Source organism: Barbatula barbatula (genome assembly GCF_947034865.1).
Source record: "Barbatula barbatula genome assembly, chromosome: 7".
Taxonomy (NCBI): Eukaryota; Metazoa; Chordata; class Actinopteri; order Cypriniformes; family Nemacheilidae; genus Barbatula; species Barbatula barbatula.
The window spans coordinates 9,775,315-9,794,506 of NC_136770.1; the positions used below are offsets into that span (position 1 = coordinate 9,775,315).

The following is a 19,192-nucleotide window of genomic DNA, read 5'->3' on the forward strand; positions in this document are numbered from 1 at the left end:
ACTCACTTTGATTAAGGAATAAGAAAATTCCACAACAATCAACAAACAGCGGTAGGTAAAAATGATCTATTTACATAAAAAATACTATTTCTTCAGGGCTCCCTAAAGTGCGTGCCCTGCATGCCCGTCTGTTACGTCACTATTTCTCTTATTACAAGGTCTGCATATTCCACTCCACGTTTTCCATTTAATGCTTTTCAAAGTCTTTGTCCGCATTAGTCTTAATTTCACAAATGAAAGTAATGACGAAAAATATTTGTGAGCACTATTTTCCCAGGACAAAGATAGGACGAAAAGTAAGCCCATTAAACGATAATTAGGATTATTACACGGCTCGTAGGAATGCTTGATTCTGATTGTCCAGTCACGACATTTGCAGGTTCGTTATTGAGAGATAAAAACTTCGCAAAACTTAAAACACACAGTAACCTGGATGCAGCAAATCATTTTGACAGGCTTGTTTGGACAAATTAAATGTAAATATATCTTAACAACATACATGACACTATATTTACAAATTAATAAAACAAATTACCCGTTCGTAACATTTGAAAGTAAACGGCTTTTCCTCACGGAAGGTCTACATTCAATAATAATTTAATTAATAAAATTTCACATTTATGTCCAGTTTTTTTCTCATGTGGCAAGTAGCTGTGTAATAAGCGTGATCATTTTCAAGCAGTCGGTTGTTATTGTGAAATAAGCCCCTTCAGTGTGATACAAGAACCTAATCCTGATCACAATGTCAGGACTTATTTCTGCGATAATAGTATCCCTTATCAATATCAGCACGCAATATTGTTGACAAAAAAATATGAGACAAAAATGTAGATATAAATAAATAAAAAATACCCAAAAGCTCTTTTTAGTCTTTGTCGAAAGAAATAGAAGATAAATACAATTTTTTGTATTTTATTGTATATACAATACAATAAATACAACAAAGAGTGTCTGCTGTACAATGTTTGGGGTTGCCAGATCAGCTTTTTGGCAACCAATCAGCTTTTGGTTCAGTTTAAGGATATTCCCCCCTCTCCCACATGTCATACAAGGCCAACGTAAGGCAAAATTCCATTGGACAGCAATTAAGACCTACCGCCATTAAAACAGTAACGTCAGTAAATTAAGTGATTCTTCATTTTATTCCATACCAAACAGGGTTAAAAGGTTAAAAAATTTATCAAGTCAATAAACAAGAAAGAGTTTAGCGATCTCAAGCCGGTCTGTGTTCTCTCATGAACTGCTCGAGCAAAGTTGATCTCCACGAGAACTGAGTCCATTCGCGACGGTTATGTTTCAAGGGTACTTCTCGGTCAGTCGCTTTGTTTCTGGGGAATGGTCAATATTTTGCAGGAACCAGGAAGATGCTAGTAATTTGCGCAAGAACTTAAGGGAGCGGTTGGTTGTCTATGATTAGGTATATGCACTTATCAAACCTCTGAAATTCGGAAATACTTCTGGGATTAAGCTAGATGAAGTTGAATAAACTATGCACATTGTCACAGTGCTACATTGAGACTGTGACTATACACACACACACAGACCCATTTACCCACATACAAATATGGACTTGTGTTGTGTTGGTGTAATGAATATATGTTTAATGTCTGTAAATTGATTTACTTTGTTGCTTTGTGCCCATGTGATGTGTTTGCTGTTTTGTCTACCAGGTTCATACCTGTAAAAGTAATTTGTTAGTTTTTATATGCATATGTGTTGTATGGTTAGTTATATGTGAAAGTGTGTGTGTTTATTTTATTAGCTTGTATTTGGTTTAATAATTTAGAATGTTTGAATGTTATATGTACTTAGTATACCTACCTCCATTTTCTTGAACATGGTATGATCCAAGGGCGGGGCCTAGAATATAAAATGGCTCCCAAACACTCATTCAAGGTGGTGGATGAAGTATATTGGTGTTTATTGTAAAGACAGTTTGAACTGGAAACTATAGAAGCTGATCAGGTCCATAGGATTTAGCTGAACAAGCCTGTAGATATTGTACAGTTTATTTTTTTCTTTAGTTTTTTTGTCTCTGTGTTACACTGTTTTGCTGGATTCTTTTTGCACTTTGGAGAAGAGGAAACAATAAATCAATCTCTTTCCACCTCAAAAGCCTTTGGTCACTGTCCATACCCATTGCTCGGGTCATCCTGTTAACACACATGATTTGACACTCTATTGATTTGTGCTTATTGGTAGAGATAAGAGATACTTATAATGAAATTATAGTCATGGTACTTCATGCATCAACACCTAATACTAAGGATAAAAAATCTTTAAAATTTATTCTGGCTATTGTATATAGGCCTCCAGGGCACCACACAGATTTTATTAAAGAATTTGGTGGGTTCTTATCAGAACTAGTACTGGCTGCAGACAGAGTCATTGTTGTTGGTGACTTTAACATCCATGTAGATAATGATACAGATGCTTTAGGAATGGCTTTTAAAGACACTCTTAACTCCATGGGCGTTAGACAACATGTGTCAGGACCCACTCACCTTCGTAATCATACTTTAGAATTAATATTGTCTTACGGTATAAATGTGGACGACGTAAAAATCCTTCAGCAGAGCGAAGACATTTTGGATCGTTATCTGGTTTCATGCCTGCTTCACTACCCTATGGTGGCAAATCAAACTCCAAGTTACAAATATGGTTGAACAATAACTTCGACTACCAAAGGTGCGTTTCGCCTCAAATCTCTAGCATGAGTAATAACGTTGAAGATCTTGACTTTACCATTGAAAATTTGAATGCCACCTTCTCGGAAACGCTAGACATAGTTGCTCCTCTGCGCTTAAAGAAGATTAAAAATGACAGCCCGACACCTTGGAATAACAAACACACTCAGGCTCTAAAGAAAGTGGCACGAAAAATGGAACTTTAAGAAAACTAAATTAGAGGTATTTCGTACTGCCTGGAAGGATAGTATTAGAAAATACAGGAAAGACCTAAAAACGTCTAGATCCACCTACCATTCATCACTATTAGAAGAAAACCAGCATAACCCTAAGTTTTTATTTTCATACAGTGGCTAAATTAACCAAAAATAAATCGGCAGCGACTTCTGATTCTGTATACCAGCATAGCAGTGATGAATTTATAAACTATTTCACAAATAAAATCCAAGATATTTGTAATGGAAATTTTCTAGTCTAGCTTCTTGATGTGTCTATCTATATGTTTATGAAGTTTTTATCTATGTTTTCTTCTCTATGTTATCATGTTTTTCTCTATACGCGTCATACCACTCTGCCTTTGCCCTCGAGCAGAGGCCAAGATGTTCTGTTTGGAATAACGGGCATCACTTCTCGGAAACCAGCTCGGGATTCTGGCTAGGGGGCAAAGGGAGGGGGTTTCACGTAATCATATATATACTCTGGGTGTAGGAGGAAAGAGGGCCTTTGCTCTGCACCATGCTCATTGCTTATGATGCAGATTAAACGACAATAAAATACTTTGCAAAGTACCTGATGTCTCTGTGTGTTGCGTTTGTCAAAATTGACTCACCTTGATTAAGGAATAAGAAAATTCCACAACATATTAGAGAAAAAATTATAACTATGCAACCAGAAGTGAAACCTGCAGAACAAACGACTAACTACAACGCCCCTAAGGAGAAATTGCGACTATTTTCTACTATAGATCAAAATTAACTCTAAGATCCTTAGATCGTCTAAATCAACTGCATGCATCCTAGACCCTATACCTACAAATCTACTGAAAGAGATGCTCCGAGAAATTATAGATCCTCTACTAAGCATTATAAACTCATCTCTGACATTAGGACATGTGCCTAAAGCATATAAAAAAACGCATCTCGACCCTGGAACTACAGACCTATTTCGAATCTACCTTTCTTATCTAAAGTTCCTCCAAAGGGATGAGATTAATGAAGATTTCCAGTCTGGATTTAGAGCACATCACAGTACAGAGACTGCTCTGATTAGAGTTACAAATGATCTGCTTATGGCGTCTGACCGAGGTTGTATCACCTTATTGGTGCTGCTAGATCTTAGTGCTGCATTCGACACCATTGACCACAGCACGCTCCTACATAGACTCGAAATTTATTTCGGTATTTAAGAAATAGCTTTGAAATGGCTTAGATCTTATTTATGCGACCATTTTCAATATGTAGCAATAAACAATGAGGTATCACTCAAATTGCCGGCTCAGTCTTCGGGCCTATGCTCCTCGCATTATACATGCTACCTCTAGGCGATATAATAAAGCGACACAGAGTAAGCGTTCACTGTTATGCTGATGATACGCAACTTTATATTTCCTCGAAGCTTCATGAAACACAGCAATTCCATCGAATAGTGGAATGCATAGTCGATATAAAAAAGTGGATGAGTAGCATTTTTTTATTACTGAAAACTGTATTACTAAGTATTACTTATTGGACCGAAAACCGCCATACGTAACAACCAAGAATACTGCTTAACTATTGATTGATGTTCCATAAAACCCTAATCTTCAGCAAAGAATCTTGGTGTTTTATTCGATAGTACTCTGTCATTTGAGAACCAGGTCGCCAACACCTGTAAAATTGCGTTATTCCATCTTAAAAATATATCTAAACTACGTCATATGCTGTCACCATCAGATGCAGAGAAGCTTATTCATGCCTTTATGACATCAAGACTAGATTACTGTAATGCACTATTAGGTGGTTGCCCTGCAGGCCTATTGTAAAAACTCCAACTGGTCCAAAATGCGGCAGCTTACACGTACAAAAAAGTATGAGCATATTAGCCTGGTTCTGTCAACCTTGCACTGGTTACCTATAAATCATTGCATTAACTTTAAAATCTTGCTTATTACCTATAAAGCCCGGCTTGGTTTAGCTCCTCACTACTTGAGTGAACTTCTCACGTATTACAGTCCCATCACGTGCACTGCGCTCTCATGCGTCAGGTCAGTTGGTAATGCCTAGAATTTCAAAATCAAGTGCTGGAGGCAGATCCTTTTTTCTTATCTTGCACCTAAACTTTGGAACAGTCTTCCCTGCACTGTCCGGGAGGCAGACACACTCTGTCAGTTTAAATCTAGACTAAAGACGCATCTTTTTAATCTTGCATACACTACACTATCATAATATATATATTTCAAAGATCTAGGCTGCACTAGGTAGATCAACCGGAACCAGGGACACTTCCAATAACAACTGATGCATTTGTTGCATCAAAGAGTGCAGAACAGCACTCTACTCTCAGCCAGTCTTGTCTCATTGTTCCAAGGTTACCAGAGCGGGCAGGATGCAGTCCAAGGTTACCGGAGCGGGCAATCTATTCCCAGACCTGACAAATGATGGACGAAGGACGTGGCGACTCTACAAAACTTCAGTCGCTATTAGATTATTAATGATAATTTTAAATCTAACTTTTTTATTTTGCCTTGTTGTGCAAGCACTGTTGAGATTGTGCAGAGGCAACAGTTTTTGCCAGAGGGGAACTGGAATCCCCTGGTTAGGCCTGGTTTCCCTCTGAGTTTTTTTTTTCTCCTCCAATGGAGTTTTGGGTTCCTCGCCACCGTTTGCATACTGTTTTGCACTGTTTGCCTGGCCGGGGGGCTGCTAGAATTTGATAGTCTTATTTAATTAACACTGCATATAGGAATTTATTGTGTCAGTTTAAATCTAGACTACAGACGCATCTTTTTCGATCAGACTGACTCTGTCACTTTCTCTTCCCTCGATGGGGGGGCAGCTAGGGGCTACGTCGACGTAACCCGGGTGGCGTGTGCCGTCACGGTGCACTTGTGCTGCAGACGCCGGCCACCTGGGGGGCGATCTAGACTCCCGTCCACGTCTTCTGGGTTCTCGGCACCCCGTTGTCGGGAGCTTGCAGGACCAGGCTGCCTCCGCTTTTCACACCATGGCCGTCCTGCAGGTCCATCAGTGAAAGTTACACGAGGAGAGACCGACCCAAAGGTAATGCGGGCCCTGGGTCGGACTATGTCCAAGATTGTGGTCCAGGAGAGGCACCTCTGGCTCAACCTTGCCCAGATGCGAGATGCCGAAAAGATCCGCTTTCTTGATGCTCCCATCTCGCAGGGTGGGCTGTTTGGTGTGCCCCGCCGCGGGCCGGCCGCCTTCCCGCTGTCGAGGTCCCATTTGGGGTCTGCTCCTAAACAGCCCTGGCCGCCTTAGGCGGCCCCTCTCCTCAGGCGCCCCCGGAGGAATACGTCGAGGAAAGGTCCGCAGTCTCATCAGCAGCTGCCGCAGAAGCACAAGCGCTCTTGATGAGGTGAACCCAAGGAGAACAAGATTGGGCTGGGATGGTTCCTGCGCCGTCCCAACATCTGCTGGGTCCCTTTGGGGACCTGGTGCCCACATGTTCACAAGAGCTTTCGTTCCCCCTGGGTCTTTCTGACAGCTGCTCTCACCCTCTGCGGACGGTGTTCTGTGACTCGACATTGCGTCACGGTGACGTGCAGTGCAGAGTATAAACATAGCCAGCCCTCAGCACTCTCACCTTGACGGTGCAGGTTTTACAGCCCGTACTTCGTCGTCGCCAAGAAAGACGGAGGGTTGCGCCCTATTCTCCATCTGCGTACCTAAAACAAGCACCTGCAGAAGCTGCCGTTCAGGATGCTCACGCAGAGGCGCATCTTGACGTCTGGCAGACGTCAGGATTGGTTCGTAGCCACCGACCTGAAGGACGCATACTTTCATGTCTCGATTCTCCCTCGTCATCGGCCATTCCTACGGTTCGCTTTGAGGGACGGGCATATCAGTACAGGGTCTCCCATTCGGCCTGTCCCTGTCTCCACGGGCCTTTAAGAAGGTCGTGGAAGCCGCCCTCGCTCCCCTCAGGGAGAGCGGTGTGCGGGTACTCAACTATCTCGACGACTGGCTTATTTTGGCACACTCGCGAGATCGGTTGTGTACACACAGGGACTTGGTGCTCCGGCACCTCGACCGATTGGGATTACGGGTCAACCGAGAGAAGAGCCAGCTCTCCCCGGTGCAGAGCTCCCTTTTTTCTCGGTATGGAACTCGACTCTGTCTCCATGACGGCACGACTCACCCTAGAGCGTCAGTGCTGAACTGTTTGAGCCTTCTCAGACAGCAACCAGCGGTCCCCCTGAAATTATTTCAGAGGCTCCTGGGGCATATGGCATCCTCGGCGGGGGTGGTCCCTCTCGGGTTAATGCACATGAGACCGCTCCAGCACTGGCTACAGAGACGAGTTCCCTGGAGAGTGTGGCACACAGGCAGCAGGCGTATCGTCATCACGCCTCTCTGCCATCACATCCTAACCCCCTGGTCTTCAATTACCTTTTTTTACGGGCCGGAGTCCCCCTCGGGCAGGTCTCGAGGCGAGTCATGGTGTCAACAGACGCCGCCTCGCAGGGGATGTGGTGTGCAACGGGCACGCAGTATCGGGTCGGTGGACGGGCCCCCGCCTGCGCTGGCATTCAATTGCCAAGAGTTGTTAGCTGTTCTACTTGCACCCCTGGTGCAGGGCCAGTAGGTGCTGGTCAGGTCGGACAATACTACTGCCGTAGGGACCGCCAGGGTGGCGTTCGCTCACGGCAGTTAACGCAACACTCCAGACGCCTCCTCCTGTGGAGTCAACAGGTGACGAAGTCCCTGCGAGCCACACACATCTCGGGTGACCTGAACCAGACAGCCGATGCGCGCTGTCGTCAGTCAATTTCTCCACCCCCGCGCAGTTCAGCTCATTTGGGTGCGGTTCGGGCAGGCGCAGGTGGACCTGTTTGCCTCTCTGGACACCACCCATTGCCCGCTTTGGTACTCCCTGACCGAGGGCCCCCTCGGCACGGATACCCTAGTGCACAGCTGGCTTCTGGATGGGATGAGTGGTCTGCCCCCTGCGGTGGTAGAGACCATTACACAGGCGAGGGCCACGGCCACGAGGCGGCTGTACGCCTTTAAGTGGCGCCTCTTCTCGTCCTGGTGTTCTTCTCGCGGAGAAGACCCACGGAAATGCTCAATCGGGTACGTGTTGTCCTTCCTACAGGAGAGGCTGGAGAGAAAACTCTCCCCGTCCACACTGAAAGTCTATGTAGCCGCAATTGCCGCTCATCACAAACCAGTTGCTGGCAAGTCCCTGGGGCAGCATGACCTGGTCAGTAGGTTCCTGAGGGGTGCGAGAAGGCTGAATCCGGCCTGTCCGCGCTCCGTTCCCTCTTGGGACCTCAATGTGGTCCTGGCAGGCCTTCAAAGGCCCCACTTCAAGCCCCTAATAGGCCGCTCTTCCTCACCTCTTGATGAAGACGGTCCTCCTGCTGGGGCTCGCTTCCATCAAGAGGATAGGAGGACCTACAAGCATTTTCCGTATCCCCAGATTGTCTTAAATTTGGGCCCAGTAACTCTCACGTGATCCTGAGACCCCGGCCTGGCTACGTGCCCAAAGTTCCCACCACTCCCTTTCGGGACCAGGTGGTAAACTTGCAGGCGCTCCCCACTGGGGAGGAAGACCCAACCCTGTCTGTGTTGTGTCCGGTACGTGTGTTGCGTCTCTACCTAAACTGCACGCAGAGCTTCAGAGCTCTGAGCAACTCTATGTTTCTTGCATGGTGCCAGCACGTGAGACCGGCGGCCGGTAGGGTGTACGCCTGCGAAAGTTGTTGTTTTTGACCCATCATGTTATATGTGGCCTGTATCACGAAGCGAGGTGAACAAACACGGAGTTGCAGAGAAAGTTTTGACAAAACCAGACAAAGCCTCCCCCCCTTTCCGGGCGGGTCAGTGCGCTAATTCTGCCTCACTTCTTTCCCCTCGGGGGAAGAACGGGCATTCCGAAGAGTTTTGCTGAGAGTTTACTGCGAGCGCGTGGTTTGAGCGCATTCAAATCTAATACATCGTCTATGCTTGTTATATCTTGAAGAATTGTGTCTTAAATTGTTATTAAGCGAGGGTGAAACCTATCCTTAAGTATATCATAAACAACAATCGTTATTAAACGTACTGATAAATTTTTTTTATCGGATCTGTCTGTGTTAGCCTTTAGGCTGCTAGCATTACCAGCCTGCATAGTGCTTAACTCGCTGTTCTCATTATTACATCACTAATAATGGCTAATGCTAATGCTTCAGACCTGTTTGTACCTTCGAGTGCGGATGAGGAAACGCTTGCGCTTCAGTCGGAATTGGAGGCTGTGGAGAAGTGAACAACGTCAGGATGCGGCAGTCGGACTTCAGGAGTCTGATCAAGACGGTACGCAACGCATCGCAGCGAGGATCATCGTATCAGGACCGCTTTCTACCTACCGACGATGGAATGAAAAGTTCAGTAGACTTTTTTCGCTTAATCAATGGTTGATGTCATGGTGTATTGAACAGAAGCTGCTCTTTGTTAATAATTTTGATCTGTTCTGGGAGCGACCTAGGCTCTTCCGCCCCGACAGCCTGCACCCCAGCAGCATCGGAGCGGCTGTCCTGTCCGACAACATCTCGGAGACGCTACGCACCTGTTGACTATGTCTCCCTCAGGTAAGTCTCCCTCAAGTAAGTCAAAACTTTAACCATAGTCTGTGCTCCTCAACTGCTATAAATGTTACTGTTTCCAAATATATAGAGACCGTATGTGTTCCCCGAATAATACTACAAAGTAAATATTTTGGTAAAAGTCAGAGAAAAAATCTGATCGTGATTAAACCTGAAGACAATGTAATAAACAACCAAGACCAATTCATAAAGTTCGGCCTACTTAATATTAGATCACTAAATTCAAAGGCATTTATTCTAAATGATGATCACGGACAACAGTTTTGATATACTCTGTTTTACCGAGACCTGGCTTAAACCAAATGATTATTTCGGTCTAAATGAGTGTACCCCACCAAGCTACTGTTATATGCATGAGCCACGTCCGGTCGGTCGGGGTGGCAGTGTCGCTACAATATTTAGAAACTTTCTTACTGTAACTAAGATAACAGAGCATAAATTTAAATCATTCGAAGTGCTTGCGTTGAACATAAGTATTCCTACTAAAAGTAAAAAAACATTGATTTCTTTTACATTGGCTATGGTGTATAGACCCCTTGGTCCCTATACTGATTTTCTGAAAGAGTTTGCGGACTTCTTATCGGACCTATTGGTTAACGTTGATAAAATACTAATTGTCGGAGATTTTAATATCCACGTAGATAGCGCTAACGATGCATTAGCACTGGTGTTTACAGAACTACTACAATCTTTTGGGGTAATACAACACATTAAAGGACCCACTCATCGATTTAATCATACACTAGACCTGATTATATCTCACGGAGCCGATCTAACCAATATACAAATTGTTATAAAAAGGCACTAAAGGCAGCAAAGGCTGAGCACCTCCGTAACCTCATAGAAACCAACAAAAACAACCCAAGGTTTTTATTTGGCACAGTCGCTAAATTAACAAATAAACAGACTCCACCTGACCTGGCTATTCCGCCGCACCTCGGTAGAAATGAATTCATGATATTTTTTACAGAGAAAATCGAAAACATTTGTGGCAAAATAGTTAAAACTCAACCTCCAAATCTGTCCTATGAATTAGCACCAACCATCGCTCCAAAAGAAAGGCTACAGCGTTTTTCACCTATAAAACAGGAACATTTAATTAAACTTATTGCAACATCTAAACCAACAACTTGCTTATTAGACCCCATACCAACTAAATTATTAAAAGAGCTACTACCTGTTGCAATTGAGCCCATTTATAACATTATCATCTCGTCAATTAATCTAGGCCATGTCCCAGGACCCTTTAAAGCTTTATTTATATAGCACTTTTTACAATTTTCATTGTTACAAAGCAGCTGTACCAGAAAACATTGACTATAAGTAAAACATAAAAGGTTATGGAAGTCAAAACACAGGTCAAATATCAGACACACTATAAATTCCTATATGCAGTGTTAATTAAATAAGACTATCAAATTCCAGTAACCAGTGGCGGTTTTAGGCACGGGCGAACCGGGCAGTCGCCCGGGGTGGCATTTTTTCAAGTCACGTGGGGGCGGCACCTGCACGAGCAGTAAAAAAAACTGGGCCGCCGCAAATCGGTTATCTATTATCTATCATTCATTCATTGTGTGGGGAATTGGCAAATTGGCGCCCCTGCATGCTGAAAAGATAAAGGTATGCAACTATAATGTTCTCTCTGTGTTATGATTACTGTATCCATGTTGTCATCTGAAGGGCTAATTTTCGTTTATCGTAATTACCGTTTATTAGCCTTTTTGCAGTGTGACAAGACGCTGCGGTTTTTAGCTTAGTCGTTAGAGCGCCCGACTCACATTCGGACAGACGCCGGTTCGAGGCCCGTGCAGGGCAGGTAGAACTGACAACACTTATACAACAAATTTGGTTTTAAGTCAACAAACACGAGATCTAATTTCACCATAATATTGTGCTTTGCAACAAAACTGTTACAAGTTCAGTTATTATTATTTATTTCTATCAGTTGGGTTAACGTAAGGTCCCGTAATGAGCAAACTGAATTTTCCAATCTGTAGCTAGTTTCTAAGACGAACATAACCTTTGCTATTTATTTGCTACATCACACATGTCATGAATATGAAGGTTTTATGCATGTTTATGACAACTGTCATTAAGTGTCATTCGCTCAATTATGACATTTTTAATGCAAATATTGTTTGTTTGAGGTCTTTGTTGACAACTTTACATTAACCAATACATCTTAACTTGTCATAATTGTCATAAAAACATGATATAGCCGATTAATAATTGAATGTAAGACATTACTTAGCTGGTGTTTCGGCATCTAACCATATTGCCTTAGAGACTGACAAACGGGGACACTTCTGTACGCGTCACAGTTGTTTTATTTGACAGAACAAACATTTTACTTGTACGGTCAACAGAAAGTAGGCCATCTCATCGCTCACCCCCTACCAACCACGACAAACAATATAACACACCGGATATAAAGGAAACGGAAGTGAACACAACAAAACACGTGATTACAAATAACCAATAAGAAGATAAATTAATTAAGGCCACTACAGCTGGGTTAACCGTCATATTGGTTTTGACATTGGCTGTCATGAGGCCATTATAACTGTCATGAATCTTTTTCTGACCACCTTTTTTCCAGTGGTACAAATTGAATGTCAGTAAAATATCATTAAGTGTTAATACTCTGTCAAATTGTTTTATAACAATGTCATGTATACTTTTCTTGACCTCAACTACAGTGCTACAATTACATTTTAATGACAAATTCAATTTGTACCACTGTAGTTTAGGTCAAGAAAAATATGACATAATTTAGTTTTTTCGAGGGGGGGGCGCTCAAATATGTTCTCGCCCGGGGTGCAATTCAATGTAGAACCGCCACTGCTAGTAACGATGTAAACAAGGTTTTACTGCTTGGTGATTTTAATATTTACATCTGTTCCTCAGGTAAGCCTTTCCAAATACGTTAAGAACCTTATGGACTATTACAGATATGGAGATCAGAGAATTAGTTCTTTCTAATCATTAATCTCAGATTTTCACTACTATCCTCCTTTGTCAACCAAGTACTGCATCTACTCAGATCTGTATGACTCGCTATTTCTCTCCTACAGCATCTGAGGACTTTGCTACTATGGGTTGAACGACCTCAGATTTTTTAAGTAGACTATTACGTGATAAATCTCACGTCGAGGACATCATTAATAAATAAAATAAGAGCTAGGGAATGTTTTGCAACAAGATTTGATGGGTGTGGGTAGTAAGACAGTTGTGTGTTTGGGCTGCGGTAGAATGGCATGACTCCCGCAAAATACAAATAAATTGTTGCTCATCTATTGCAAAAGAGCAACAACAACTTCGCTAAAGTAAAACTAAAGAACAAGGTCGTGGTAGCGGGGGCTATGCAGTAAAAGAGCAGGTGGATCCCTACAGCAGCCTAACATTACTTCAGATCTGAAACGTGTGTACAGACCAAAGTTTCCTGACATCACAACAAGTGTCATATGCACTAATAGACGAAAAAAATGAAAAAAACGTGTTCAGTTTGTTTGTGAAAGCCTGTGACTTTAGAATGTCAATATATTTATTTGCCTAATGCAGCAGACGCTTTATCATAGCAGACTTACAAACACAGCACCTCAGTGACACAGCAGCCAATATGAGAACATTTTTATTTATTGTGTTTCTTTCATATTTTAATAAATGGGGAACAAGTACAAAAATAGCCTATAATTTTCAAGGATCTGTTTATAGAAACTAGGGCAGTGAAACGTTAAGCTTTATCGCAGAGCTTTTGCAGCATCAGAACAAATTGTGAATGTAGCGGATGAAAATAGACACATTGTGAATGATGCGTGCAGAAGCAGGACAAGATATTATATATTGTTGCCGGGAGTGTGACAGAATTCCGCTGAAGTGGGTAGGAATGACACGCAATGGAAAGTTGCAGGTCTCTTGGAACAGTCAGCAGTCTTCTTAAAGGTACAGTGTCAAAAATCCAATGACCCAAAAGTTTGTGCAACCCCTACTATTGTGACAGTATGGCAGTTGATGGATTATAAGCAACAAATTGGTCTCTTATGACTTTTTAAGGGAATCCACACAGTTGTGCTTTTCCACTCAATCCATAAATTATGGATTACCTCAGGGATAGGTTCTAGGACTTCTACATATACATGCTGCCCCTTGGAAACATTAAAAAAAACATGGAATTAGCTTCCACTGCTATGCTGATGATACACGGCTATATATCTCATCAAGCCCAGATGATACCTAGCTATCCAAACTGGCAGAGTGCATCGAAGATATATAACATTGAATGACTTGTAATTTACTTATTTTAAATACTTATAAAACAGAAATAAGAAATATTACTTATCGGACCAAAGACACGTAAACCGAGTATTTTGGATTATAACCTGCAGGTTGAAGGATGTACTTTTTACTCAAACAAATAAAGTAGAGGAGGCGTTATATTAGACAGCAATCTGTCATTTCAAAATCACATCTGAAATGTCACAAAAACAGCCTTTTTCCACCTTTGAAATGCTGCCAAATTATGAATTAGTTTGCAGAGGAGGGCCTTCAGTTCGTCTTTAAACTCTCCTTGCGCTGAATACATATCCACTGATTTGGGACGTAATATCCACAAGGTTCATTTGATTAAAAACAAATTCCCCCATGGCAATCCAAAATTTCAACAAATACCCGCTTCTCAAGATTCCGCCATTTCCACCGTGCTCTGACTTCTGTCTCTCCGTTCTCCGATGTAATTTCCTCTCTTTTATCCAATATCCGCCGCCTTTTCTCCAGACTTTTAATTTTTCGTTAGAATAAATTATAAGATTAATTATCAAGATTAATTTGTTACAGATTTGTACCTTCTTTGTGACTTTTTCGTTTGCTGAAAATTGTGTAACATTTAGACATTTGAAGTATGCGAGGTGAAGAGCGTATCCGTTACACTACCCATTAAGTATCGTTTTGTCTTTAAAGTTCTTTAATCACTTATAAAGCCTTAATTAGTTTAGCCCCTACCTACATAACAGAGCTTCTATCACACTACAACCCATCATGCTCTCTAAGATCTCAAAACTCAGGACTTTAGATAACACCTAGAATAACTAAATCCACCGAAGGGGGTCGAACTTTCTCATACGTAGCACCTACACTCTGGAATAGCCTTCCCGACACTATTCGAGGATTAGACACACTCGCTCACATCTTTTCAGTCAAGCATTCACTTAATGCAAAATATGCTAAATAAACCACAGAGAGACTGCATTTATAAGAAATGATGTACTAGAATAATTTAACTTGTTATTTAAACACCATGTACTGTTTTTTTTTTTTTTCTATTTTCCCCTGTAAAGCTGCTTTGGAACAATGGTATAGATTTTATTGATCGTCTGAAACCTATTTCTGTCAGCTTGATAGTATTCCAGCAAGCGTTTTAAAACAAATAACCTATATTATAGGGTCTGATATCTTGTTTTTTTATTAATATGTACTGGCACTGTTCCTGAAAAATGAGTAATTTTCGACTTCCTCTTTTCATCTCTCTCCACTGTCTACCGGTTGAAGTCCATATCAGATTCAAGTCACTGATGCTAGCCTATAGGACCATCACTGGATCTGCCCCCGGCAAACTTGCACACCCTCCTACACCCCATCAAGAGCCCTACGTTCAGCAAATAAGCGGCGTCTTGTATTGCCTTCTCAAAAGGGCAGTAAATCGCTTTCCGACACATTCTCCTACACAACTCCTTCCTGGTGGAACATTATTCTTAACTCAGTCCGGTCAACCACATCTCTCACAACCTTCAAAAAACGCCTTATAACCCATCTCTTCTGTGAATACTTGACAGAAAAATTAAAGAGAGAGTGATTTCTCTCAACAGGTATTGTTCTAGCTTTTGTTGAAACCTGTAACTTGGTATGAGCACTTATTACTCCTGTATGATATATCACTTTAGTGCTCCCTGAACTCGCTTTGGATAAAAGTGTCTGCTAAATGACTAAATGCGAATGTATCATTGGGTCAAATGCATTTCAAAGGTGGTGCGAACTCTGTGATCTGAAAGGATTGAAAAAGGATGCAGGCCACATGTGACATACGACTCAAAACATCCGACTCATCCTCACAGTTGAGCAATGACGAATCGCAACTCGCGCAAAGAAAATACCTCCGCACATCACCTGCGGTAGCATTTACAAACTAAGATGGCAACAAAGAGGCCATTCTACTGGCTTGCCAGTTTAAACAGTCTACCTATTATTCTCAAGAAACCTTAAACATTCGTTTTACATAAGTGAAGGAACCTGTATTTTATTAATTTACCTGTGTCATACTCTTCCTCATCACCAATGCTGAAAACTGGCTTGACACCTCGGTACAGTTTTCCCACCCGATCACTGCTGCTCACGTGCCTGAATGAGAAAAGAAAAGTGAGCAAGTCATGCATAGAAATGGAACCACACGGTCTTTCATAAAATATTCCAAGCCTTTTCCATATCGTGTATTCTTTCTAGTCTTATGCATGCTGAAATTAATTTGATTTCTCCTTGTTCGGCTATTTATAAGTCTAATCTACCCATCCGATTATTGAGGCTTTTGCACCTTGTTGTTAACCCTCTGTATTTTTCCTTGTATTCTCTACATTGTTTTGCTTGACAAACATTGACATATTGACCTCTTGGATAGTGTTCTTCACTTGTCTGGACGTTGTGAATGTGTTTTTCTTTATCATGGAGAGGATAATGTCATCATCAACCACTTTTATCTCATATTGCTGAGCGCAGCGGTGTGCTTTTTTCAACCTTGTTATTGATTTAAGCCCTACACCTGTTCCCCTCTTGATTTGGTCCCTTATTTAATGCCCTTGTGTCTTCAGTCTTGGGCTGGTTCATTGTGGTTGTCGGGTGAGTTCTTGTCTTGTTAGTTTAGTGTAGGTTGTGTTAAAATGTAATGTAAGTTTAGTTATTCCATGTTCCTGTGTCCATGTCATGTTTTGTTATGTTTTGTATTTATGTATTTAAGTGTGTTAACCCCTTATCCGCTGTCTGCACCTGGGTCCTCTGTCCGTGTCTCACCAATCGCGATCATGACAGATATATTTGGGGTGATATATGTATTTTCTATATCCACTGTATGTGTGAGTCTGGATGTCATGGAGGGGCTTGCTGTCCACTGCTCACCACATGATTAGTGGGGTCCCTCAGGGACCGGTGCTTGGACCGCTGCTTTTTTCCTCATCTACATGACATCCTTGGGACCCACCATGGGACACACGGCTTCTCGTATCACTGTTATGGTGACGACACCCAGATCTACATAACGTTTCACCCAGACGATACCACTGTAGCAGCTCACATAACAGCCTGCCTAAATGACATCTCAGCTTGGATGAAAGAGCATCACCTCCAGCTGAACCCAGCCTAGACAGAACTATTGCTGTTTCCGGCACACCCCACGGTGCAACACAATCTCACCATCCAATTTGGCAATTCCACAATCACTCCCTCAGAATCAGCCAGGAACCTAAGAGTCATATTTGATGAACATCTGTCCTTCAATGATCACATTGCAAGACAACGCGATCCTGCCGATATGCCTTGTAAAACATTTGAAAGGTTAGACCCTATCTCACTGAGCATTGGGCACAACTCCTTGTCCAGGCCCTGGTAATCTAAAGGTTGGACTATCACTGGATCTGCATCAGCATACTTTCACACCCTTCCTTTACTACATCAAAAACCCTGCGTTCAGCAAAAGAGCGGCACCATGTAATGCCTTCTCATAAGGGCACTGAATCGCTTTCCCACTCATTCGCCTTCACAACTCCTTCCTGGTGAAACATTCTTCTTGCTTTGGTATTTATAATACGTAAACCTCTTACAAGTAATTTAATAAACGTTAAACAAATTATACATGAACAAAATACAGATAGTCAACTTTTAGGACTGGGATTGCGAAATATTCAATCTCTATCAAATAAAGCACTTTTATCAACGATATAATAGCAGATCATAAAATAGACATGCTCTGTTTGAAAGAAACATGATGATTATATTACTTTAAATGAGTCTGTCCCCCGTGATTATTATTATAAACATGAGCCTCGACTAAAAGGTAGAAGGGGAGGTGTCGCTGCACTTTACAATAACTCTTTTAGCATTTCCCAGAAGTTTAATCCTAAATACAATTCTTTTGAAGTAAAGGTACTTCATGTAACAACAGCTAATGCTAAGGATAAAACTTCTTTAAAATGTATTCTGGTTATTGTATATAGGCCTCAAAGGCACCACACAGATTTTCTTAAAGAATTTGGTGGGTTCTTATCAGAACTAGTACTGGCTGCAGACAGAGTCCTTGTTGTTGGTGACTTTAACATCCATGTAGATAATGATACAGATGCTTTAGGAATGGCTTTTAAAGACACTCTTAACTCCATGGACGTTAGACAACATGTGTCAGGACCCACTCACCTTTGTAATCATACTTTAGATTTATTATTGTTTTACGGTAAAAATGTGGACGACGTAAAAATCCTTCAGCAAAGCAAAGACATTTCAGATCATTATCTGGTATCATGCTTGCTTCACTGGCCTATTGCTGCAAATCAAACTCCTTGTTACAAATATGGTAGAACAATAACTTCAACTACCAAAGATGCGTTTATTGATAATCTGCCTGAATTGTCAAACATTTCTAGCATGAGTAATAACGTTGAAGATCTCGACTTTATTATTGAAGATTTTAACGCCACCTTCTCGGAAACCCTACACACAGTTGCTCCTTTGCGCTTAAAGAAGATTAAAAATTACAGCCAGACACCGTGGTATAATGAACACACTCAGGCTCTAAAGAAAGCAGTACGAAAAATAGAGCACAACTTTAATAAAGCTAAATTAGAGGTATTTCATTCAGCATGGAAGGATAGTAAGCGAAAATACAGGAAAACCCTAAAACGTCTAGTTCCGCCTACCTTTCATCACCAATAGAAGAAAACCAGCAAAACCCTAGGTTTTTATTTAACACAGTGGCTCAATTAACCAAAAAATAAAATCGTCAGCGACTTCTGATTTTGTATACCAGCATAGCAGTGATTAATTTATGAACTACTACACAAGTAAAAGATATTAGATAAAAAATTATAACTATGCAACAAGAAGTGAAACCCTAGCTGAACAAACAACTAACTACAGGGCCCATAAGGATAAATTGCGATTATTTTCTACCATGGATCATGATGAACTATCTAAACTCATTAGATCATCTAAAGGAGATCATCGTGGACTTCAGGAAGGCGAAAGGAGGCACACACGACCCCATCCACATTAATGGGATGGCTGTTGAACGTGTTTCCAGTTTTAAGTTCCTGGGGACTCATATTTCGGAGGATCTGTCCTGGACCACCAACACCTCATGCCTGGTCAAGAAGGCTCACCAGCGTCTCCTCTTTCTGAGGACACTGAAGAACCAACCGTCTTCAACTATCCTGGTGAACTTCTATCGCACTCTGTCAGTTTAAATCCAGTCTAAAGACACATCTTTTTACACTATCATAATATAAATATTTCAAAGGTTAAGGTTGCACTTGTTAGATCAACCGGAACCAGGAACACATCCAATAACAACTGATGTATTTGTTGCATCAAAGAGTGCAGAACAGTACTCTACTCTCAGCCAGTCATGTCTCATTGTTCCAAGGTTACCAGAGCGGGAAGGACTCATTCCATG

The 19,192-nt window shown here is 41.8% G+C and overlaps 1 protein-coding gene across 2 annotated transcripts in view; it reads right to left on the reverse strand.

Moving 5' to 3' along the window:
* tbc1d23 (TBC1 domain family, member 23) overlaps positions 1 to 19,192 on the reverse strand; it is a 146,958-nt gene that overhangs the window by 18,770 nt on the left and 108,996 nt on the right. For both annotated transcript variants that reach the window (XM_079460924.1, XM_079460923.1), the window contains one exon: positions 15,791 to 15,879. In XM_079460924.1, coding sequence (XP_079317050.1) covers positions 15,791 to 15,879 — 89 coding nt within the window. The remainder of the gene's footprint in view (positions 1 to 15,790; positions 15,880 to 19,192) is intronic.